Below are 25,952 nucleotides of genomic sequence, written 5' to 3'. Positions count from 1 at the left end.
ATTTATTTATTTATTTTGTATTTTTCTGAAGCTGGAAACGGGGAGAGACAGTCAGACTCCCTCATGCGCCCGACCAGGATCCACCCAGCACATCCACCACGGGCTACGCTCTGCCCACCAGGGGGCGATGCTCTGCCCCTCCGGGGCGTCGCTCTGCCACCACCAGAGCCACTCTAGCGCCTGGGGCAGAGGCCAAGGAGCCATCCCCAGCGCCCGGGCTATCTTTGCTCCAATGGAGCCTTGGCTGCCGGAGGAGTAGAGAGAGACAGAGGAAGGGGGGGGTAGAGAAGCAAATGGGCGCTTCTCCTATGTGCCCTGGCCGGGAATCGAACCCGGGTCCCCCGCACGCCAGGCCGACGCTCTACCGCTGAGCCAACCGTCCAGGGCCTGCATATTTTTTTTTAGTAAAAAACGATTTAAAAAATTTTTTGTGACAGAGACAGAATGAGGGACAAATAAGGTCAGACTGGATGGGAGATGAGAGGCATCAATTCTTTGTTGTGGCACCTTAGTTTCATTGGTTGATTTCTCATATGTGCCCTGACTGGGAGGGGGGCTACAGCAGACAGAGTGACCCCTTGCTCAAGCCAATGACCGTGGCCTCAGGTGATTTTTTACTCAAACCAGAGGAGCCTGTATGCAAACTGGCAACCTCGGGGTTTTGAACCTGGGTTTTCCATGTCCCAGTCAGACACTATATTCACTGCACCACTGCACGACCACCTGGTCAGGCTGATTTAAAATTTTTTTAAATTTTATTAAAAGCATTGGCCAACAGTGTGCAAGTCTCGGGTTTGATTCCAGGCCAGGCACACAGGAGAAGCATGCGTCCACTTCTGCACCCTTTCCCCTTTATTCTCTCTCATTCTCTCACTTTCCCTCCCACAGCCAAGGCTCCACTGGAGCAAAGTAGCCCAGTTGCTGCTGAGAAAGGCTCCATGACCTTTATCTCAGGTGCAAGAATGGCTCTGGTGCAACTGAGCAATGCCCCCAATGGGCAGACCATCACTCCCTAGTGGGCTTGCCGAGTAGATCCCAGTTGGGCGCATGTGGGATTCTGTCCCTTTGCCTCCCCACTTCTCAGTTTAGGGGGAAAAATTTTTTTTTTCCTATTGAATTAATAGTGATAGGAAGGGAAAAAGAAATATACTTTGTTTTGTTGTTCTACTTATTTTTGAATTCTTTGGTTGCTTGTGTGTGTTCTGACCAGGAATAAAACCCACAACCATGTCTTCTCTGAAAGATGCTCTAACCAACTTAGCTAACTGGCCAGGGCTTGGATGAGTATTTGAAATGTTTTTCCAGCCTATCCAGAGCATCAGCCTAGGACGCACAGGATCCAGGTTTGAGACCCCGAGGGCACCAGCATAATCTCAGGCTCATCTGGTATAAGCAGGGCTCTCAAGCTTGATCCCAAAGTCGCTGGATTGACAAAGGGGTTGCTTATCTGCTGTAGTTCCTCAGTCAGGGAACATGAAAAACCAATCAATGAACAACTAAGGTGCCACAACAAAGAATTGATGCTTCTCATCTCTCTCCCTTCCTGTCTGTCTGTCCCTATGTGTTTCTTTCTCTGACTCTGTTTCTGTGAAAAAAAAAATTTCCATTGATTTGAGAGAGAAGAAGAGAAATACAGAGCAGAAGAGAGAAGCATTTTGTCATTGTTCCACTTAGTTCCATTTTAGTTGTGCACTCACTGCTAGCTTCTCATATATGCTCAGTGTGATGTAATAATGCTCTATCCACATAGCCACCCAGCCATGCCTTAACATAATTTTATTTTAAATTATATTTTTCCCTTCTGTAATCATGGAAATAGTGTACTTTGACACAACTGTTAGTTTTCATCCTTTAGTGTCTTCTCTGAGAACTCTGGCTAATTTGGGTTCAGGGAGATTATTTCCCATATGCTTGTATTATAAGTTTTATACTTTCTCATATTATACTTAAAACTGTAATCTATTCAGACTTAATTTTTCTTTATGACTAGAGTTAAGGGTCTTAATTTATTATCCTGCCACTAGGTATACAATTATCCCAGCATTTTCTGATAAAAGACTTAACCCATTGGCTTATTTTGGTACCTTAATGAAAAAGTAATTGATGGTAATGCATTTGGATTCTCAATTCTGGTGATGCCTTTCTCATTGCTACAGAAAAATGAAGCCTCACTTTACTGGCTTTACTTTCAGTGGCTTTCCTCAAGATCTGGTACCAATGTCAATTGTAGATTATCTAGGCTGCTCTTCCACTCTGGTTGGTGATTGCCAGACTCACTCGGTACCCATTTCTCCAAATCTTTTTTCTAGCCTGAAAAAATTTTAAGAATATTCCCGCTAGCAGTTTCCAGTTGGTGTTCCTTTACAGCAGTGGTCTCGTTCCCCCAGGCTGCGGACTGGTACCAGTCCGTGGGCCATTTGGTACCGGTCCGCAGAGAAAAAATAAATAACTTACATTATTTCCGTTTTCTTTATATTTATGTCTGAACGATATTTTATTTTTTTAAAATGACCAGATTTCCTCTGTTACATCCATCTAAGAATCACTCTTGGTGCTTGTTTTGGTTACGTAATACATTTATCCATCCTACCCTAAAGGCCGGTCTGTGAAAATATTTTCTGACATTAAACTGGTCCGTGGCCCACTAAAGGTTGGGGACCACTGCTTTACAGGATGTATGACCTCGACTCTATAGAGTATCATTCTCTTCTGTTACAACACCTCTAAACTCTTGACCATTTCAAAAATTTTAAAAAGAACTTTTTTTAATACAAACTTCAAACAAACTGCTGTGGCCTTGTATTTCTGCTGAACCACCGAACAAAGCTCACTTCTTATTTTGCCTCTGGAAGCTACAGTCTCTGAAAATACACTCGATTTCCACAAACAGTCATAGTGCCAAGAAAACAGAGAATTTGAGGACCATCCCACCAACCAGCCACCCCACGTGACAGGCCCCAACATTGCAGCTTTTTTTACATATAGTTTTAGATTTCCCAAAATGGCGGCCTCCAATGCGGCTTTTCGGAGCCAGGGAGTATTGACAGATCGCCTTCAAAGGGAGTGCAGGAAATTGCCTCTGTTTCTTCAAATGCTTCAGTTCCCCATTGGCCACTGTTACAGGCTTATATCGGGATGACGCTTTCAGGCGCCAAGTTAGTTTGTGGAAGTGTGAATTTTATATTCCTCGTGGGCTCCAGAAAACCAGATCAGTGTGTTTTCCTTTGAAATATTCCAAAATGTTTTCTTTGGTAGGAGATTTGTGTCTGATATCTCAGAGTAACTGACAACACAGAGTGGAAGTGGTGCAGTGTGGACCCCTGGAATTATGGCAGTGGAAGGAGTCGTGTAGAAGGAGCTCCAATGTATTGCCAAGGAAGCAGGTGACTGCCTGTGGTTTGGGTACTGTTGGGCAAATAAGCTTTACAAAAGTTTTTTTAAGTTTTCTTACTTATATTTTGCATTGGCCTGGGCAGCAATTGTGTGTAGTCTGTAGAAGGCTGTGGTGTTTGCCCTCAGGGCGGCAGATTGTAAAGTGCAGGTTGCCTTTTTGTCAGAGGGGACATTGTATTGCTAATGTTCCCTGGAGAAGGGTTTTTCCCCCCCTAGCCACCCTCCATGGCTGTCAGGTACATGATCCTATGCTCAAGGCAGTGACCACGGGGTTTGGAACCTTGGTTCTCAGCATCCCAGGCTGATGCTTTATCTACTGCATGACCGCTGGGTCAGGCACTTTTTCAATCTTTTATGTATTTATTTTAGAAATAGGGGAGAGAAAGAGATGAAAGGCAGGGTGTAGGACCCAGAAGCATCAACTTGTAGTTGCTCTTTATATGTGCCTTAACTGGGCAAGCCTAGGGCTTCAAACCAGCACTCTGAGCATTCCAGTTTGATGCTCTATCCACAGCGTCACCACAGGTCAAGCCTGATGAGGTTTATAAGAAATTTATTGATGCATCTGCCAACAGATGGGCTGAGTGCAAAATATCAGCATTGAGTGCCAGGGAATTTAAGCTTTTATAGATTCAGTGAGGAACACTAGCAAGATTAATTCTGGTGGGGAATTTTGGGACGGGGTGATAAGGGAGGATCACTTAATGAGAAAATTGCCCTAGTGGGGGTGTGGGTTGGGTAGTGAGGAGAGGTGAAATATCAATCATTTTTTCCCAGGTGGAAAATTAAGGAAACGCCCTTGTGCCAGATTACTTAAATCTGGCTAGTGGAGGATTTTTGGTAAGGGGCCCCAGACCCAAACATAACAGGTATAGAGGTACTTTTTTGAAGGAAAATAAACTAAATTATTATAGAAGCTAGTTATTTTTGAATTGTTAGATTTCTGTAAGGTGCAGAAGTTTTGTGCAGGGGGAAGAAACAAAAAGGACTGACAACGTAAACAGATAAAAAAAAAAGGTGGGGGACTGCTCTAAGACCTTAAATAAGCAGAAAGCAGTTAGAGAAGATTTACATGAGTGTCCCTATACACCTCAAGAGAAAAAGAGAAAAAAGAGGCTGGAACATTGACACATCTCACCTTCTACTGCTAAAAGCGTGTACATTCTTGCAGGACAAAATCTGCTTTCTGCTATTTTTCTTCAGTAACTCATGCTGCTGTTGTTTTTCAAAAAGTCACTGACCAAGGACATAGACCAGAATGTGCTCATCTGAGCACACTAGATGCACCAACACTCATGTCAGCAGATGTCCAGGGCAGCAGCCCCTAGGACCTGTAGTTAATAGTCCCTCCAGTCCCTCTCAGTTGAAGGTACACTATCCAGTGCACCATCACCTGGTCAGGCTTAAAATGCCACTCTTAGGCAATGTCCGGGTGGCTCAGTGGTTGAGTGTTGGCCTGGCGTGCGGGAGTCCTGGGTTTGATTACCGGCCAGGGCACACAAAAGAAGTGCCCATCTGCTTCTCCACGCCCCCCTCCTTCCTCTCTGTCTCTCTCTTCTCCTCCCGCAGCTGAGGCTCCATTGGAGCAAAGATGGTCCGGACACTGAGGATGGCTTCATGGTCCCTGCCTCAGGTGCTAGAATGGCTGTGGTTGCAACAGAGTGATGCCCCAGATGGGCAGAGCATCACCCCCTGGTGGGCATGCCGGGTGGATCCCGGTCAAGCGCATGCAGGAATCTGTCTGACTGCCTCACCTTTTCCAGCTTCAGAAAAGAAAAAAAAAAGCCATTCTTACCCTTTTCTCTACAGAGCCTGCTGTGCCATCACATCTCTATCTGTGCAGGGGTCTGCTCATCAGCATTGTATTTACTTCCTGTGGCTTATTTGTCTATAGTACTATTATTGTACTGTTATAATTAAATAACATTAAGTCTTGTAAGTATAGTGCATGCATTTCCATTTTGTTATTAAAGCTGTATATAGCTGTTAGTTTAGGATTTTTTTTTTTTTTTTTGTATTTTTCCAAAGCTGGAAACAGGGAGAGACAGTCAGACAGACTCCCACATGCGCCCGACCGGGATCCACCCGGCACGCCCACCAGGGGCGATGCTCTGCCCACCAGGGGGCGATGCTCTGCCCCTCCGGGGGGTCGCTCTGCCGCGATCAGAGCCACTCTAGCGCCTGGGGCAGAGGCCAAGGAGCCATCCCCAGTGCCCGGGCCATCTTTGCTCCAATAGAGCCTTGGCTGCGGGAGGGGAAGAGAGAGACAGAGAGGAAGGAGAGGGGGAGGGGTGGAGAAGCAGATGGGCGCTTCTCCTGTGTGCCCTGGCCGGGAATCGAACCCGGGACCCCTTGCACGCCAGGCTGACGCTCTACCACTGAGCCAACCGGCCAGGGCCAGTTTAGGATTTTAAATATTACTTTATTCAGTGTATATATACATTTGGGAAACAAGATATTTTAAAATGAATGGAATTCTGAGAGTTGTTCTTTTAAGAGTACTTTTTAAAAATATTTTTACAAGACAGAGCGAGAGTCAGAGAGAGGTATAGATAGGGACACACAGACAGGAACACAGAGAGATGAGAAGTTTCAATTATCAATTTTTTGTTGTAGCTCTTTAGTTTTCATTGAATGCTTTCTCATATGTGCCTTGACCAGGGGCTACAGCAGACTGAGTAACCCCTTGCTCAACCCAGCAACCTTGGGCCCAAGCTGGTGAGCTTTGCTCAAATTAGATGAGCCCACGCTCAAGCTGGTACCTCAAGGTCTTGAACCTGGGTCCTCTGCACCCCAGTCCAATGCTCTATCCACTGCACCACCGCCTGGTCAGGCGACTACTGAGAGTCTCTTTCACAGTGAACCTTTCCATGTATTTAAGTTGCTGAAATTTATTTAACTTTTTAAAAATAAAAATAGTCTTAAATATTTTTAAAAATTTGACTAGACAGTGGCACAGTGGATACAGCATTGGACTGGGATGTGAAGGACCCATGTTCAAAACCCCGAGGTCACCATCTTGATCCTGAGGTCGCTTGTTTGAGAAAGGGGTCACTTGGTCTGCTGTAACCCCTGTGGTAAAAACAATATGACAAAGAAATCACAGAACAGCAAAGGACCCTAAATAAAGAGTGGATGCTTTTCATCTCTCTGTTTCTCTCTTTCTGTCCCTGTCTTTCTCTCTCACTGTCTCTGTCTCTACAATTTTTTAAAATTTATTTATTGATTTTAGAAAAAGAGTATGTGTTATAAAGTACCTGTACCTCAATGCCACAGGTTTATATAAAGACACTAAATCCAGATAAATATTTAAGAGTTTTATTAAAGGAGAAGATTTATTAAATATGCCGGCCACATACGGCTGACATAGGGCAGTTGCAAACCCAAATTGTGTGCCTCTCCCACAGCCCTTGCAGCAGGTTATATACCTTTGTTCACACACACACAGTTTGGCAGGGAAAGGAGGTGGAGGATGGAACACAATTCATTAGCAAGCTTACAACATTTGTCTATACGACCTATAAAAACATTTCTACACATTAAAAATTATAAGGTAACAATAGCAAAAATGTTTCACATATTAAAAGATGTTTCTAAATTTTCTAGTGTTCATTTGCCATTCCTGTGTTTAGAGATATATATACATTAATTACAGGCTTTCAGGAGGGGAAGAGTAGTTTTCATGATGCTAGGGAATAAAATGCCTGCAAATCGCTCATCAAATAAAAAAAGGTTTTTTCAATCTTTTTCTTCCTGCACCTGGCTAGCTATTTACCTGCTCTCTTACAGGTGTGTGTGTGTGGGGGGGGGGGGAGGATGGGAATCTAAATCTCCTTTTCCTCTTCATTTAAAATACAATGCTATTGGCCATCCTGAGTTGGTGCTAATCACACAAGTATAGAAATCACATCTACAAAGTCTCTCTTTATGCCTAGCTCAAATTAATAAACTGTTCTTTAAGCTTCCTAAACTATTAATATTAATTCTTCAGCTTTTTGGTACCTTACTACATTTCCCACTGATTTTATATCCTAAGTGAAATCTTTGACTTAATTTAATGATAGATTATGAGGCTGTTGAGTAGGAATATTAGCTTATAACATGTAGTAGATATTTAACAGAGAGCATTAATAGTAATACAGTTCACTAAAGAAACATGTTACTGTTTGATTCCCTATGAACTGCACAAATCTTTTGCAACTTACATAAAATTAACTGTCTTTTGTTTTACCCTAGTTTTCTTTTTAACCAAGGTCTGATTAAAAGGGAGTACTTAGTGAATTTTTTTATTCTTTAGCCATACGTATACTAACCAACTTCCAGTTTGTGGTTGTAGTAAAGCTGTGATGGCAAACTTTTTTATAAAAACCGCCCACTTATTCAGTGCTGGTCAACCTGCATTCACCTGCACACTAGTGAGCATTCCAGCTTTCATAGTGGGCCCACTAATTGGCGGGAGGCACCAGGTTGACCAGCACTGCAAAAGTGGGCGGTTTTTATAAAAAGGTTCACCATCACGGGAGTAGGGCATGCCTTCTGCCTTGGCATAAGTGGGAGTGGTCAGGATCACGGTGTGTGGACCCGTCCATGTGGGAGTCAGTCCTTGGGTGATGTACTGGATTACCTGGCAATGCTAGAAGAACCTCTCGGACAGTCTTTTGAACAGTTTGTTGAGTAATCTGCAAACCCTGCAGGTACTTAAGGAAGGGCTGGTTACAATCCCTTTATGATTTGATTCATGCATTTTATTTGCCCTGAACCTTTTTGGGCCTGTGGGCACAATGTAACTTCAAATTACTTTCTAATTAATATTGCCTTTTCTTTCTACCAGTTCTTTTTAGGCCTATGGGCACAATGTAACTTTATATTAGTTTCTAATTAATATTGGGTTTCCTTCCTACCAGCTTTGAAACTGTGGACACAAATGCAGGCCCAATACTAGAATGGGCAAGCTAAACCTGGAAATAATTTTATATAGTAATTTTCTAACAACTGTCACTGTACCATTTTTTTTTTCTTTTATCTGAAGCTTCAAATGGGGAGAGACAGTCAGACAGACTCCCACATGCGCCCGACCAGGATCCACCCTGCACGCCCACCAGGGGCGACGCTCTACCCACCAGGGGGCGATACTCTGCCTCTCCAGGGTGTCACTCTGCCACGACCAGAGCCACTCTAGCACCTGAGGCAGAGGCCAAGGAGCCATCCCCAGCACCTGGGCCATCTTTGCTCCAATGGAGCTTCGGCTGCGGGAGGGGAAGAGAGAGACAGAGAGGAGGGGGGGTGGAGAAGCAAATGGGCGCCTCTCCCATGTGCCCTGGCCGGGAATCGAACCCGGGTCCCCCGCACGCCAGGCCGACGCTCTACCGCTGAGCCAACCGGCCAGGGCCTGTACCATATTTTTAAAAGAAAAAACTTTTATCTATTTGTTAATTATTTTATTAAAGTCTATTTCTAAATGTTTACCTGGGAAAGACCCATATCTCCCTGTTTCTTTTTACAGTTTTCTTATTTGGTTAGTATTTACTTGGACACAAATTAAATACTCAGATATTATGCCTTTTGTAATAAATCCTAAGTCTGGCTTTTCTAATTATTTTCCTGTTGGTTAAAACATTTTCTAAATGGTTTCAAAAAAACCTTTGGCAGTAAGGGTTCCATAACCCCACAGGATTTGGGTGGCATCTTTCTATTCATTTGTTTGAATTCCTATGTTCTGATTTTTAGGCAGACTGAAATAATATAAAATAAACAAAATTAAAATAGCTAATGCTAACATGTTATAACAATTGTCATAATTCAATAAAATGATCAAAGCCTACTAGATTATTAAACGTCTTAACCAACACAACAGGATTCAAAATAAAATTCTTACAGTCTTAAGTTTTCTTAACATGTTAATGTAATTTTACTAAATATATGTTGACCCTATTACTGCTTCATATTATTTGTAAATGTAACCCAATTTCTACTTCAGTCTGAAAAATGTCCCCAAGAGCAGGAGTCACACATATTCAGGAAAAGTCCACAAGGCACTGAAACTGTGGTCACATTCCTACACTGTAGATAGAGTCTAAGTCCCAATGGCTATTGCTTCCAGCTGAAATTAGGAGCAAGTCCCAGCCTAAAATAAGCATGGGAATAAAGGATATACAGTACATTAAACAAAGCAGCAGAAAATAGGATTATCAATACCCACAATAGAGATCTTCGAGGGATAAATATAACTCGAATATTAGGCAAGGTATAGTAAGTGGCTCTTGTGTTTACAAGAAATGAAATCAGTTTACCTGCTACTTGGAAGAAATACACTAGGCTCATTCACGGTGATATGTACTGGGGTCAATGTCCCTGGGCACCTTTAACCTTCATTGGCAAGTCCCAGTAGACTGGGCAATGTCAGGTCACAGGTAGCTGGATTAGGGATGAAAGAGATTGAACCCTCCTTTCTAGAAGCAAAAGGGCTGCTTACCTTCCAGTGTCCCTTTTTCTCACAGCAAAGGCATGTTCCTGGTGAAGGCTAAGAAGCCTGGCAGGCCTCAGCTCAATGACCTTCTGTTCAACTTTTGAAGCAGGGAGGAGTCCTATGAAGCCCCTTTAGGGTGTTGGAGCCATTAAGGGCGTATGCCAAAAGCTGGTATTTTTCTGATCTCTTTTGGGCTCTGTTTGCCTTTTCTGTCTTTTTCTTGGTCATTATAGACCTTAAAAGCCATGCTCAGAAGATTTTGCTGAGGGGCTCGAGGGTCTATATCTGTCTATATAAACTTTTGGAAAAAGACAAAAAGCGTTATTGGCTGAATAAAATAAAAGGGTAAAAGTTGGCAAGAGGAACACATTTGGTGTCTCCTTTAGGATTCCAGAGTCTCTCCAATGCTGAATAAGTACATTAGCATTTTAAAAGAAATTTTTAAGCAAAGAGCATAATTAAAGTAAATTTGCTGGAGTGCCATGACATGACTCCCTTTCTTATATTACCTATCATTGAACAATATTGTTTCAAAATGATAATAAACTAAATATTATCTATATTAAAAGATTTAATAATTATATATTTTAATATCTAAACTAAGATTTTAATAATACAAGGCTACGAGACAGCAAGTAAAAGGAATTAACAAAAGACCTTTGAAATAATATACATTTCTAACATGGGAAATACTTTTTCACACATTAGTGGGGGATAATAAGTCATTACTTCTAACCGGGTGATTGTAAAACTTATTAGTTAATAGTGCCAATTATTAACAGTACAATAACTGAAATTTCTTTTGAGAGCCAAATTTAAAATTATATAGGTAGGCATATTCTCTACTGAGGCTGATTCCACATATGGCACTCCACTGGAGAGCTATACTTAATGGGGCAAAAGGCCTTATGTGGTCCACAAACTGTTTACAAGTGACAGTTTGCCAACCAGGGTTCTTAGGAGAAGAGGAAAAAGAAGAGCCATCAGATGGGCCTGTCCCTTTTTGCACAACACAAAGGCTGAATGAACTTTAGCCTGGGCAACCACAGGATGGCAACAGCAGCGAGGATCTGGGCTTAGTTCCAAGGCAGCGCCTAACCTTCCTAGGGCTCCCGTTCCCTTTTCTTTTGTTGCTGTTTCAGGGATGCAGCTGCCGCGGGAGAGGTGGCACAAATGAGTGGGTGTTTGGACCCAGCATTTTCAAGAACTAGGCTGAATTTTATTTTCTCCTCCCCCCCCCCCCCCCGGCTGCTGTCTAGCTTTATTTCTTACAACAAAAGCAGCAAATTAAAATATAATTTTTACAAATTTTACTTCCTAACAGTGGGCTGCTTTAGCCCACTTGAGGTTTCCAGTTTACCTGCAATTCCCTGGAAATTCTTTTTATACTTTTTACTATTGTAACTAAAGTAGTGGGTCTCCTCCGTGACTCCCATGCCTCCCTCATTAGATAACAATTATGCCACACGAAGGAACTGAGAGACTTAGAGGGGACCCAACACCTGCCTTACCGTGTGGGAGAGGGTTGGAACCTTTCTATAATTTTTACACTAGTAGGGGCTACAAGCCACTACTCCTTAACTCACGAAGGGTCTGTCTTTGATAATTCTATTTTTTATGCAACTATTACTCATATTTCTATTATTCTTTCTGGAGCTACAATGTAATACAAGGAACTGACAATTAATTAGAAAGGTCCACACTCATGGTTTTTTTAATTTCTAAATACTTTTTCTTTTCTCTAAGATTTTTCTAAAGCAAAGTTCTAAAATTAAATACTATACGTACCCTGTATTTTCCAAATGCGCAAAATTTTTTTGGTCAGTAGGTGGATATCTGAAACTAGTTTTTATTCTATACTTCTTCAGGTTACCTTACCATTACTTCAGCCCCCTCCCTCCCTGCCACTTTTCTGCACACAGCATGTCCCAGCCCTGCCTTCTGCTTTTCTCTCACTCAAACTGCTTACTTTCCAGCCCTTCGGCTCCAGAAGCTGGAGAAACACTTTCGATTTGTGAGCTCCGCTTTTCTCTCACTTCCTTGGCTGCTTGTAATATTGGACATCTGTTTTTCCAATGCCCTTCTTCCTTACAATAGGCACACTGATTCTTTCCTAGCAGAGTCCTAGTCTTTCTTGAATTGTTTCCTTTCTCTCCTTCTCTATTTCACTCCTTTGGGGTCCCTTATTCTTAAAAGAGTTTGTCTCTTGGAGTGCTGCTACTATTGCTTTAGTTATTCTTTTTTTCTGTTTTTGACTCAAATTTGACTTGACTAAGAAGATGTGGCACCTGCTCTGTATCGAGTATGTTTTAAGCCACTGTGGCGGATTCATTGTTAAATTTAGCTATTGATCAATGTATTATAAAGGTATTAATTATTACACCAGACAAAGGGACAAAGCCAACAGAAGAGAATTTCTTCAGGGGAGAAGTCTAAGAGGGTGCCCTAAAGCCAAAGGTCTTGAATCCAAGAAAAGATATGTAGTGAACCAGGGGAGAGGGGTCCAAACCATGAAATGTCACAAGAGATTTCTCAAAGGATCAAAGAAAATCTGCAGTATACACAAATCACCATTTAAGATTACTTTCTAGTCAGAAACTCCCAATTTTTGACACAAAAACTCAAGCCAGCCCTTAAAAACACACATTTATACATTAAATAAAGACTTCATATACAAATATTTATCAACTTATGACCTATGCAACTTACGACCATTTGACTTTTTGACCACAATGGCTAGACACGACTGCTCTGCTTCTGGCAGTGCAAGCATTTCCCACCTGGGCGTATGACAGTGCAGACCAGCTTCTGGCAGCACTGCCATCTTATCGTTCACCATTTCAACTGTTATCTCAGACTTGGTACAGATTTTGTGTTTTGTGTCTTGGATATTTTTCATCAAACCCCTCCTAAGATGTCTACCAAGAGGAAATTGTCTTTGCAAATATTAACCTAGTTGTACTGGTAATGCGATGTTTTACTTAAACCTTACAAATGTAAAAGTAAAAAACAAAATGATGTAGAGATTATTCAAATGGCATAAAATGAACAAAGAAAATTATATATAACAATAATGAAAGAAAATTATGATAAAATATGACTTAAAGATATTTATAACATCATTTCACAGTACTGTACATATAGCCTACTCAACTTATGACCATATCATGTTACGACTAGTCTATCGGAATGATTTGTGGTCGTAAGTCGAGAACTAGCTGTATACAAATCATAAATTAACAAATTTAAATGAGCGTGCTTTATTTAAATTAAAATTATACCGAATATATATTTTTGACAAAGAGCTTCATAGATGAGGGAAGGTTTCCCCGTAGTGGCCTTTCAGGTGCACGCAGGCCAGGTCCCTGAAAGGACTTTAGGCTCAAACTTGGGTTTCAGACAGAAACAATGAGAGCAAAGAACAAGATCTCAACAAATACAAAGGTGTCCCTGAAAGTCCTGAGACAGACTGATCAGCTCAGTATCAACTCAGTCCCTACTCAGGTTTCTTCCCGACAGCACCATCAAATGTAATGTGGCACCACCAAATGTACCCATTCAGATCTTTTTCTGAGAGCATAACACAACTAGATGTCTTCGGAAGTTCGGGGTCTCAACTCAGTCCCACTTAATTGCCTTCCTAGAGCATGAACAAATGTGCAAACAAAAATAGACGTCTTAGAGAGCCCGAGACAGAACTGGTGGACCTGGTCAACTCTGTCTTTCTAGGGTACGGCTAAATCTGCAAACACAAATGGACATCTCCAGAAGCCTGCTTTCCAGAGTACAACCAGATGCATCCCAGAGAATTCTACGGCAGGACCAACAGACTTCTTACCAACGTCTCGGTCTTTGGAGAGTCCCAGATCCAGACAGACTAGTTCCAAATAGCAAAGTAGAAGAGTGGCTCTACCTACACCTCCGGAGCTTAAATTAAGCAAAGCAGATCTGTTCCACTTACACACTTCTGGAGTTACAAATTAGTAATGCAAGAGACTTGCTTTACCTACAAATTTTCAGAGATTCAAATCAGCAAAACAAAAGATTTACCCCACCTACATATCTCCGGAGTTACAAACTAGCAAAGCTACAAATATACCTTACCTACAACCTAGTCTCAAACAAATTGGACCACTAACAGTCTCAAACAGAAAAGTGAAAGCAAGAATTCAGAGGAAAGATAGAATTCAGTAAAGCAAAAGAGTTGCTTCACCTACCTCCTTGATTTCTCTGCTGAATTGTCCAAACTGTCAAATTTGGGAACCAGGAGGCATCTATCGAAAAACTGTCTGAACCCACAGGAAAACCAGGAGCCCTGAAAACGTCTCAGGTGGCGCCTTTCCTTGAGGTTCAAGTAGGGTCGGGAAGCTCCCCAGAAAGACCCTTCGATTTCGGGTGTTTGTACCAGGTGATGCAAAACACTGAAGCCCCACGTTGGGCGCCAAATGTAGTAAACTACCTGTACCGCAATTCTGCGGGTTTATGTAGAGACACCAAGTCCAAATAAATATTAAAGAGTTTTATTGAAAAGAAGATTTATTATATACGTCGGCCGCATATGGCTGACATGGGTTAGTTGCTAACCCAAATCATGTGCCTCTTTCACAGCCCTTGTGGCAGGTTATATATATTTGTTCACACACACACACACACACACAAACACAGTTTGGCGGGAAAAGGAGGAGGAGGATGGGACACAATTAGCAAGCTTACAACATTTGTCTATAGGACCTATGAAAACATTTCTACACATTAAAACTTATAACAATAGCAAATATGTTGTTTTACATATTAAAAGATATTTCTAAATTTTCTAGTGTTCATTTGCCATTTCTTTGTATAGAGATACATATACATTAATTACAGGCTTTCAGGAGGGTAGGAGTAATTTCCCATTGTGCTAGGGGATAAAATGCCTGCAAATCGCTCATCAAGTAAGAAGAGGTTTTTTCAATCTTTTTCTTCCTGCACTTGGCTAGCTATTTACCTGCTTCCTTACAGGTGTGTGTGTGTGGTGGTGGTGGTGGGGGGAATGGGAATCTAAATCTCCTTTCCCTCTTCATTTACAATACAATGCTATCGGCCATCATGAGTTGATGCTAATCACACAAGTATAGAAATCACATCTACAAAATCTCTCTGTACGCCTAACCCAAATTAATAAAATGTTCTTTAAGCTTCTTAAACTATTAATATTAATTCTGTAGCTTTTTGGTAACTTACTACAGTTGAGTGCAAGAGACAGCAGGAAATACTGATTTCTTCCAGTTATTAACACATTCATCAGTAAATTCTTGTATCTACCCTGACTGGGGATGAAATCTGCATCATTGACATTTCTGGATGACACTAACCAGCTAACTCAAGGTACCCAGCCAAGGCTCATCATTTTTTGCTCAATATAAAATATTTCTGTTGGTCTTCAAAATCATAGTTTATTAATTCTGTATTGTTTCTTGATGGCTTATTTGTCTGTCAGTTACTGGCAAAGGTATGCCTCAATATTGTATTATTAATCTGGAATTGTTTATTTCTTCTTGTTTTGTGGTCCAGTTTCACAATACATTTCAATGCTATGTTAGGTGCATAGGAATAGCAAGATTTTAATAAACATTTTTCTTTCAAGATTTTACAGATTAATTTTTAAGAGACAAAAGTGAGAAAGGGTGGAGGTGGAAAAGAGAGGAAAGCATAAATTTATTGTAGTTGCTTCTCACTTGTGCCTTGACCTGGCAAGCCCATGATTTTAAACCAGTAACTTTTTCATTCTGGGTCAACACATGACCCATTGCACCCAATGGGTCAGGCTGGAAAGAAATTTCAGGCATTTACAAGGTGGTCAATTGAAACTAATATTTCTGAGCATTGTTTTTTTTCTCAGGAGTAACTTTAGGGTATTCTAGTTCATTTTCTGTAAAAGTATGGTTACAGCAGATTATTTGTGGGGAGTCTTTACATGGTGTGTCTTTTTTTATTTATTTATTTTTTTTAGAGAGAGTAAATTGGAATGACAGATAGAAACAGACTGACTAAAAGGAAGAGAGATGAGAAATACTGACTTGTAGTTTCTGCTCCTTAATTGTTCATTGATTACTATATCATACATGCTTTAAACGTGAGGGTTCAGCAGCAGAACCAGTGATTCCTTGATTAGGCCAGTGACATTGGGCTTTAAGCCAGTGACCATAATAAGATCATATCTCTGAGCCCATGGTCAAGCTAGTGAGCCAGTGTTTACGCTCAATGAGCCCATTATCAAACTCAATGAGCCCACATGGAAGACTGCTACCTCAGTGTTGCGAACCTGAGTCCTCGGCATCACAGGCAACGCTCTGTCCACTGTGCCATCTCCTGGTCAGCCATGATGTACCTTTTTCTAACCTTTTATTTCAAGCTTTCCATATCATTGTTACTTACATGTCACCTATAATAGGATGTTATTTGATTGTAAATTTTATGTGACAGTTTTGTAAAGTTTGTATTTAATGTAACTAACAGGAATGCTTATTTTGTTTATACTTGATATAATTTTTCAACTGTTTTAAAACAGTAATCTAAGTGCATTTTAATTGTTTATATTCTCTTTTCTGTATTTCGTTTTGGGTGTTTTATGGTCTTGTTTTAAATAATTTTCTAAATTGCACTAATTGATTTTTTTAGAGAGAGCAGGAAACATAGAATATTTGGTGATTCAATTATTTATGCATTCATTGGTTGCTTCTCACATGTGCCCTGACCAGTGATTGAACCTGCAACCTTGGCATATGGGGAAGACACTGTTAACTAACTGAGCTATGAAACCAGGGCTCAGATGAGTCTTACAAGTTATATATTTCACATCTGTGTGCATAGAAATTAACACAGCTATTAGTTTTCATCCTGACAGAGATTATGTATAGTGTGGAAATTAAAAGAATTTGTGATAGGCCCTGGTCGGTTGGCTCAGTGGTAGAGCGTCGGCCTGGCGTGCAGGAGTGCCGGGTTCGATTCCCGGCCAGGGCACACAGGAGAAGCACACATCTCCTTCTCCACCCCTCCCCCTTTCCTTCCTTTCTATCTCTCTCTTCTCCTCCCACAGCCAAGGCTCCATTGGAGCAGTGTTTGCCCGGGCACTGAGGATGGCTTTGTAGCCTCTGCCTCAGGCGTGGGAATGGCTCTGATTGTGGCAAAGTGATGCCCCAAGATGGGCAAAGCATTGCGCCCTGGTGGGCGTGCCGGGTGGATCTTGGTTGGGCGCATGCGGGACTCTGACTGCCTCCCTGTTTCCAACTTCAGAGAAATACCAAAAAAAAAAGTCTTTGTTATAGTGTCTCTGTACTTCTACAATAATAAAGGATTTCAAGGCACTTCAACTTCATTTACCAAGTTCCAGTTTATTTACATTTTTGTGTAATTTTCTTTTTTTCTATGTTTTGAACCTTAAATTCTATAATATTTACTTATGAGCCAGTGCTACCCTGGTGCAGTGACACATTGATGGGAGTGTCCATCTAAGTCATCAAGGTTTCTGGTTTGATCCTTGCTCAGGACACCATTGGAGTCAACTAATGATTGCGTAGATGGGTAGAACAACAACTCCTTGGTCCTTTTTGTCTTCCTCATGCTCTCTCTCTCTCTTTCTCTCCCCCTCTGTTTCTCTCTCTCTCTTTCTCTCTAATTTTCAAATCAATAAATTAATGCTGGGCCAACTTTGTACAAATGATCAATCCAGCCAAGGCTTTAGGGCAATAATTTCTATATATTATTTTCTTTTTTTTTTTTTTTTTTTTTTTTTTTTTATTTTTTTGAAGCTGGAAACGGGGAGAAACAGTCAGACAGACTCCCACATGCGCCCGACCGGGATCCACCTGGCACGCCCACCAGGGGCCACGCTCTGCCCACCAGGGGGCGATGCTCTGCCGCAACCAGAGCCACTCTAGTGCCTGGGGCAGAGGCCAAGGAGCTATCCCCAGCGCCCGGGCCATCTTTGCTCCAATGGAGCCTTGGCTGCGGGAGGGGAAGAGAGAGACAGAGAGGAAGGAGGGGGGGGGGTGGAGAAGCAAATGGGCTCTTCTCCTATGTGCCCTGGCCAGGAATCGAACCCGGGTCCCCCGCACGCCAGGCCAACACTCTACCGCTGAGCCAACCAGCCAGGGCATATTATTTTCATAGTAATTCTACAACTTACTCATATTTAGTAAGTTTATAGTTGTGACATCATTAAAATTCAGTTTTTAAAAAACTTGACAACCTCATACATAATGGAATTGATAGTGTTATTGTTATATTTTGCAAATTGTTTCTGAAATTTAAGTACAAATTTTTATTGGATTTGTAATGTAAAAATATTTTCTCACAATCTCTGTTTCTAGTCTCCACTGTCTTAAATGTTGGTGCATCTCTATCCCTTCCTTTCTGTCTGTCCCTGTCTTTTTGTCTTTCTGTTTGTCTTTCTTTCACTAAAATATTTTTAAAAAGAAATAAATTTAGTTACATGGTAGGATGTACTACTTTTCTCACCATTTAAGTAAAAATGTGCTTAGTCAATGTATTTTCTCTTTTAAAACGTAATTTCGGGATACAACTTTAGTTATCTTTCTTATTTTGGAGTTTACATTTTTTTATCTCAAGCATTGGCTTCACTCTCCAATACAAAATAAGAAAGTGGGTTTATCATGGACATCTGTGTCCCTCCTGTTGCCTCCACATATTATTCACCTGCCACTGTGTCTGCAGTTACCAGTTTTTAGAGGGTAAGATCATAAAATATGATTCACCTAAAATTACTAATTTAATGCCATAAAAATATTTATATATTCTTTTTAATTTTTAAATGTTTAGAGAGTGAGACACAGAAAGAGGGCCTTATTTTTGTATGTACCCTGTTAGGGATCAAACTGGCAACCTTTGTGTACCAGAAGACAGTCTAACCAACCAAGCTATCCTGACCTGTGGTAAAGTATTCTATAAAACAGAAAAAGTCTATTTAATGTAGTTTATTTCTGCCATTAATTCCTTTTTTGTGTGAAGCAGAGACAGAGAGAAAAACAAATAGAAGAGACAGACAGGAAGGGAGAAAGATAAGAAGTATCAATTCCTTGTTGTGGCACCTTAATTGTTCATTGATTGCTTTCTTATATGTGTCTTGAATATGGGTCTTCATCAGAGCAAGTGACCACGTCCTCAATTGTGCAACCTTGGGCTAAAGCCAGCGACCTTGGATTTTAATCCAGTGACCTTTTGGCACAAGCTAGGATCCATGGGGTCATATCAATAAACATACATGTAAGCCAATGACCCCGTGCTGTATACGCTAACCTAGTGGTTTTTAACTTGGGTTCTCTGTGTCCTAGTCTATCCACTGAGCCATGGCCTGGTTCGGTGTCCTTAGTTCATTATATACATTGTTTGCCCAAGATTTCTGTCTCTCCTCACTATTAGTTATGTATATTTTTTGGTGTTTTCAAGTGAAAAGATTTTAGTATAGTTGAGTTCTTTCATTGAGTTGATAATTTAATATATAGTTTAGTCTGTATTGAAGCTGTATTTACACATACTGTATATGTATATATGTCCTGATGACATATCATATATCTAAAACAACATATATGTATATTATATGTTTGATTATGGTATGTATAAAATATGATATATTGTTGTATCAGAACAGCAAGAAACAGAACCTGTGCCATACAATTTAGGAGCCAAATTAAGGAGTCTTTTTTTGAAGCTAGCGACCGCACGGAGACCTAAGTCAGTCAAACCATGCAACCCAGAATCCAGTTTGAAGTCAGCTTTTAAGACAAACTTAAACACTGATTGAGGAATAGGGAGTAGGGGAATATTAGCAGGAAAACAAAGCAGTGATATAAGCTTATTTACAATATTTATTTATAGGATTAATTCAAGGTACAAACATTCTGGGAACACCCGCATTCTTTGGATTCTTATATGTGCTATGACCAGGAATAAAACCCACAACCCTGGCTTCTCTGCTTGGTGCTCTAACATGCTTAGTTATCCAGGTAGGTTTTGATTAATTTTTTTTTCTCTCTCTGTCTCTAAAGGAAAAACCCCTGTCCAGAGAGCTCGATTGGTTGAAGCATCATCCTGGAGCGCAAACATTGCTGGTTTGATTTCCCCAGTCAGGGCATGTACAGGAGCAGCTCTGTGCTCTTGTGTCTCCCCTTTTCACTCTCTGAAAATAATAATAATAATAATAATAATAATAAATACAGTGCTGATGTTGTGCCTAGTGCATTGTTTTCTCATTTATTCCAGCATCTTTTTTATTTTAATGGGGTGACATTGATAAATCAGGGTACATATGTTCAGAGAAAACATCTCAAAATTATTTTGACATTTGATTATGTTGCATAACCATCACCCAAAGTCAAATTGTCTTCCATCACCTTCTGTCTGGTTTTCTTTGTGCCCTTCCCCTCTTCCCACCCCCTCCTTCTTTTTTCTACCCCTCCTCTGGTAACAACCACACTCTTGTCCATGTCTCTGAGTCTCATTTTTATGACCCACCTATATATGGAATCATATAGTTCTTAGTGTTTTCTGATTTACTTCTTTTACTCAGTATAATGTTATCAAGGTCCATCCACATTCTTGTAAATGATCTGATGTCATTATTTCTTATGGCTGAGTAGTATTCCATAGTATATATGTACCATATCTTCTTTATTCAATCACTTATTTAAGGGATTTTTGGTTATTCCATGTCTTGGCCACTGTAAACAATGCTGCAATGAACATCAGGCTGCATGTGTCTTTACGCACCAATGTTTTTGAGTTTGGGGGGTATATACCCAGTAGAGGGATTGCTGGGTCATTGGTAGTTCTATTTCTAATCTTTGGAGGAACCACCATATTTTCTTTCATAATGGTTTTACTACTTTACATTCCCACCAACAGGGGATGAGTATCTCAGCATCTTTTGATGAAAGATATCCCATTGGCTCATTTTGGTACCTTGGTAAAAAATTAATTGACTGTAATATATTTGGATTCTCAATTCTGCTGGTGCCTTTTTCATTGCTGCAGAGAAATGGAGCCTCAGTTTACCAGCCTCACTTTTAGTGGCCTTTTCCCAAGGCTATGTCCCAATGAGAAGTTTAGATCATAGACCACTCTTCCTCTCTGGTTGGTGATGGCTAGCTTCACTCAGAACCCATTTCTCCAAATCTTTTTCTGATCTTAATATTTTTTAGAAAATTTTCACTAGCAGTTTGCAGTTAGTGTTTCTTTACAAGATGTATGACCTCTTCTCTGTGGAGTATCACTCTCTGCTGTTACATACACACCCTAACTCTTGACCATTTCTAAAATTTTTTTAAAACACTTCGTATTTTAAAATACAAACTTTGAGAAAACCACTGTGACCATATGATATTTTTGCAGAACCATCGAACACAATTTGATTCTCTTTTAATTTTGGTATGGAAGCTTCAGTTTCTGAAAATACAGTAGCTTTCCACAAGAATCATAGTGCCAAAAAATCAGACCATTTGAGGAACTTCTCACCTTTTAGCCAGCCCAGGCTCCAGGCTCCAATGTTGCTACTTTTCTTATACATATAGGGCTTCAGGTTTCCGAACATGATGGCACCCAATGCGTCACCACAGTTGCCAATGGTCACGGACAAATCACCTTCCAGGGCAGTGCAGGAATTTTCTTTGTTTATTTGAAAGATAGAGAGCTTCGTCGGCCCTCAGTGTGGCAGCCTGTAAATTGCCACTGTACATGGCTTGTTTTGATACCTTGCTCAAGGCTGTGACCTTGGAAGTTGAAATCTGGATTCTCAGAATCCCAGGCTGATCGTTTCTTTAGTGCACCACAGCCTGTTTAGGCATTTTTTCATGATTTTATTTATTTATTTTAGAGATCACAGAGAGAGAGAGAGAGGGAGAATGGCAAGGGGGAGGATCGGGAAGCATGATCTTTTAGTTCCTTCTTATATGTGCCTTGACTAGGCAAGGCTGGGGCTTCAAACCAGTGCCCTGAGAATTCCAGGTTGATGCCCTATTCACAGTGTCACCACAGGTCAGGAATAATATGTTGTGTAAGAAGTATACTGATGCATCTGAACAGATGGGCTGAGTTCAAAATGGTGTTAGCCTTGTGTGCCTGAAGTTTTAACTTTCATAGGGTTAGTGAGCAAGGCTAGCAAAATTAATTTTGGTTGGGAATTTTGGAGTGGGGGAAGGGAATTACGAAATGAGGAAATTACCCCAGCGGCGGTATGGGTGGGAGTGGTAAGGGGAGGTGGAAGATCAGTCAGTTTTTCTCAGGTGGAGAGTTAAGGAACTGCCATGGCCCCAAATCTCTTGAACCTGGTTAGTAAAGAATTTTTGGTAAGGGGTCCTAGACCCCAAGCTAACTAGTATAGAGGTACTATTTGAAGGGAAAGAAAAAAACTAAGTTCTAGAAGCTAGTTATTTCTGAATTGTTAGAAAGATTTGTTTAACGTGCAGAAGTTTTGTGCAAGCGGAAGAATCAAAAAAAGAAAAAAATGAGGAAATAAAGAGAGGTTAAATAAAAGGGGTGACTGCTCTAAGACCTGAAACAAGCAGGAAGCAGTTAGAGAAGACTGACATGAGCATCACTGTACATACACTCCTGGAATAAAAGGGAAAAAATAGGCTGCAATATTAAGACACATCTGACCTTCAACTGATAAAATTCTGTCCATTCCCTCAGGCCAAAATGTGCTTCTGCCTCTAATTCTTCAATAACTAATACTGCTGTGTTTTTTTCCCCCCAAAAGTCACTGACCAAGTGTAAAGCCAGCCGCCAGGGCCACCATCAGAGCAGCCCAGCCCATGCAGGTTCGCATTGGATTCGGACAGTCGGTAAAGAAACAACGGATCCAAAAACTGATGAGCCATCTTCTTTAATCCTAGCTTGCACCCGGCAGGCAAGTAAAAACACACACTGGGCTCCACAACCCACTCACATTCAGTGCTCACAAAGCTACTGACTTATCCGAGTTTCCTAGAATCAAAGGTTTCTAGCTTACCAGCCTTATTCTCCTCAGTTCCCCATCTCCTTCCTTCTCCAGCGTCACACTACACAAACTGGCCTCTCACTCAATACTCTGCCATCTTGGCTGCTTCTCCTGGCCACATGGCCTCTTTCTGCTCTCTGCTCTGCTCCCTCTGCTCTCTCATGCTATTCATCCCAGGAACCAAGAGAGCAAGCTCCTATTCTGCCCCTATTTTATAGTGTAGCTTCAAAACCTTTCATCCGATATACAAAATAGGGAAGTCTCTAATACAAAGTCACTTCTCTGAGGCATGATTGGATTGTATCACCCCACATCAAAAAGGGTGGGAAAGGCTTAATCCCAAAACCAAGCCCCAGGCTACAAGGATTCTCAACACACATTAATATCACCTGGGCGACGGCCTCACGTGGGCAGCACCATTTTTAACAAAGTGTGCATAATACATTTTATCTGCCCAACACCAAGGCCATAGACCAGGATGTGCTAATATGATCACACTATATGCACAAATCACATGTTTGCAGATGCCCAGGGCTGCAGCCCCTATTGCCTGCAGATATTACCTCCTGCAGCCCCTCACTGTTGAAGCTACTCTACCTGTTATAAAGTAGCTTACCTTATTTCCATGGGTTAAGTAGAGACACCAAGGCAGGATAAAGAAGAAATTTTAGAAAGATTTATTAATAAGTTGGCTATATATGACTTACACGGGGCATGGCTAACCCTAATCATGTAGCCTCAAATATAGCTCTGAGGCTAGTTATATAGACATGATCACTTACAAGTTGGGGAAGCATGACCCAATAGTTAATTACTAACAGGTTTGCAACATTCATCTATAGGTTCTATTGAAAGGAAAAAATATTCCTACATATTAAAATTTACAAGGTAACACAATAGCAAAAAAATGCCATTTTGCATATCAACACAGTAGCAATAAATGTAGTTTTACACATCAAAAGACATTCCCAAACCTTCTAGTGTCTACCCCTAATCCCTGTTGCCACAGCTAAATGGTTATTTTAGGATGAGGAGAGAGGCCAAATGAAAATACCCTTCCAAAAATGTTGGAACTAACTTATTAGGTTTCCCAATAAGCTAGTCCCCAATTGTTTAGTTTACAAATTTTTGTACATATAAAGGATTTCAAGAGGAATGATTATTAGAAAGCATATAAAATGTTACAGTATGCAGGTTTTTTAAGCAAGGGGGAGTGGTCTTGTGATCCTTTTGTCTAGAGGTACATACATCAATCACAATTTCAGGATGGGAGGGGGTTTACATGATGTTAGAGGATAAGCATTTGTAAATCGCCCATCAAGGAGAAAGAAAGGGGTGAGGAAAGGGCTACTCAAATCTCTCTTCCCTCTCCCACATTCCTGGCTGGCTGTTAACGTTCTGTCTCACAGATGTAAGGAAGAGAGGGGCTCCAAGTCTCCTTCCTCCTTCCATTCAAAACCTAGTTCAAAAACCTCCAGTTACAATAAAATAATCCTTCCTAAGCAGGAATGCGATTGGCCATCTTGAGCTGGTGTAAATCACACACAAGTATAAAAATCCTGTTTACAAAATCTCTGTGAAAACTTGGCCTAAATTATAAAATGCCTTTTAAGCCTCTTAGTAAAAGGGGGATTCTTATCTGAGTACATAGTATGATGTCCTTGTAAGCCAGGAAGCTCCCACATTCTTCTCCCTCCATTCTGCACAGAAAGGAAGGGGGAAGAAGCCTGATTTTTTCTCTTCAAAATAGCCTTGCCAATACTAACTTTTACAGTTCTTTGGCACCTTATCACATTCCCCACTGATTTTATTTCTTGAGTCAAATCCTTGACTCATTTTAACGAGGTGTGTGAGGCTGTTGAGTAGGCAGGAGCATAAAGTGAAGGCTAGTGTTAGTGATCTGCAGATCCTCTAAGTGGAAACATCAGGCTATAATATGCAACAGATATTTAACAGGTAGACTTGATATTTTCATTAACAGTAATACAGTCTATTGAAGAAAGAAATGCTACTGATTAATTTCTTACAACCTGTACAAACCTGCAACTTACATAAAATTAACTGCCTTTTATAACAAAATGCTTTTTTCTTTTGTCTTTCAAAATATTCCTTACCTTATACCTTTTATTATTAAAACTGTACAATTCCTTTCTAGTCAGAACTGTTAATTTAAAAAAATCTTAACCTTTAGTGACAACTAAGTTGGCAATAAGTGATTTTTCTTTAAAGTATACTTTCTTTTGGAGGTGTCCTCCCTCTAAGTAGCTAGTATTTATAGGTTAAGTATAAGCACATACATATTTTCTATTTACCTTGTAGCTTCCCTTCTGTCGAAGAAACTTATATCTCCCTTCTGTATACTCATAGCAGTACATGGATCAACCCTTAAGACAACTTGTTCTGGCTTTCCTTTACCCCAGTTTCTGTCCCTCCTCAAAGTCTAATTAAAAGAAGGTTCTCAGTGAATTTCTTCTTCCATTAGCTGTGCATAGACCAGCCAGGTTCCGGTTTGTGGCTGGAGCAGGGCATGCTGTCATTCTCATGGTCAACTTACAGGGGTTGGTGGGGTCAGTCTCCACTGTCCATGAGGGTGTCTCTGCTGGGACTGCAGGTTTCAAACAGCTGTGGTGGACCCAGGCAGGCATGCCTTCTACCTTAGCAACAATGGGAGTGTCTAGGATCACAGTGTGTGGACCCATCCACGTGGGAGTCAGTCCTTGGGTGGTGTAGTTCTTTACCCAGACTGAGTCCCCAGGCTGCAAGGGAAGTACTGGATCTCCTGGCAGTGTCGGAAGTGGCTCTTGGACAGTCTTTTAGACAGCCTGCTGAGTAATCTGCCAACCCTGTAAGTACATAAGGAAGGAGAATTACTTAACTCAGCTTTTATTTATTTTCTGAGTTTTGATAGTAAGGGAGGGGAGGTTCTGGGCTTACAAAGCTGAAATGAGCAATGGGGATGGCAACTCAGCTGCCCCACAAATGGGATAGCAAGAAACTTTCTGGAAGAGAAAGAAAGAGAGCTGTCAGCAGAGTCAGTGGAGGGTTCGGAGGGGCTTCAGGAAGTGGCTTTTACCATGGGGCCTCCCTGCAAGTCTCCAG

General features: G+C 41.0%; 1 protein-coding gene across 1 annotated transcript in view; it reads left to right on the top strand.

Annotated features, from left to right (window-relative positions):
- The window catches only part of LOC136399229 (zinc finger protein 432-like), a 60,560-nt gene extending 45,961 nt beyond the window's left edge, over positions 1 to 14,599 (top strand). Inside the window, exon 6 of the mRNA XM_066374223.1 lies at positions 13,589 to 14,599. Coding sequence (XP_066230320.1) covers positions 13,589 to 13,599 — 11 coding nt within the window. The 3' untranslated portion in view covers positions 13,600 to 14,599. The remainder of the gene's footprint in view (positions 1 to 13,588) is intronic.
- The last annotated feature ends 11,353 nt before the right edge of the window (positions 14,600 to 25,952 follow it).

This window comes from Saccopteryx leptura, chromosome 3, assembly GCF_036850995.1.
Source record: "Saccopteryx leptura isolate mSacLep1 chromosome 3, mSacLep1_pri_phased_curated, whole genome shotgun sequence".
In the NCBI taxonomy this organism is placed as follows: domain Eukaryota; kingdom Metazoa; phylum Chordata; class Mammalia; order Chiroptera; family Emballonuridae; genus Saccopteryx; species Saccopteryx leptura.
Note: the sequence above shows the minus strand (reverse complement) of the source record. Positions and strands in the feature narration are given on the sequence as shown.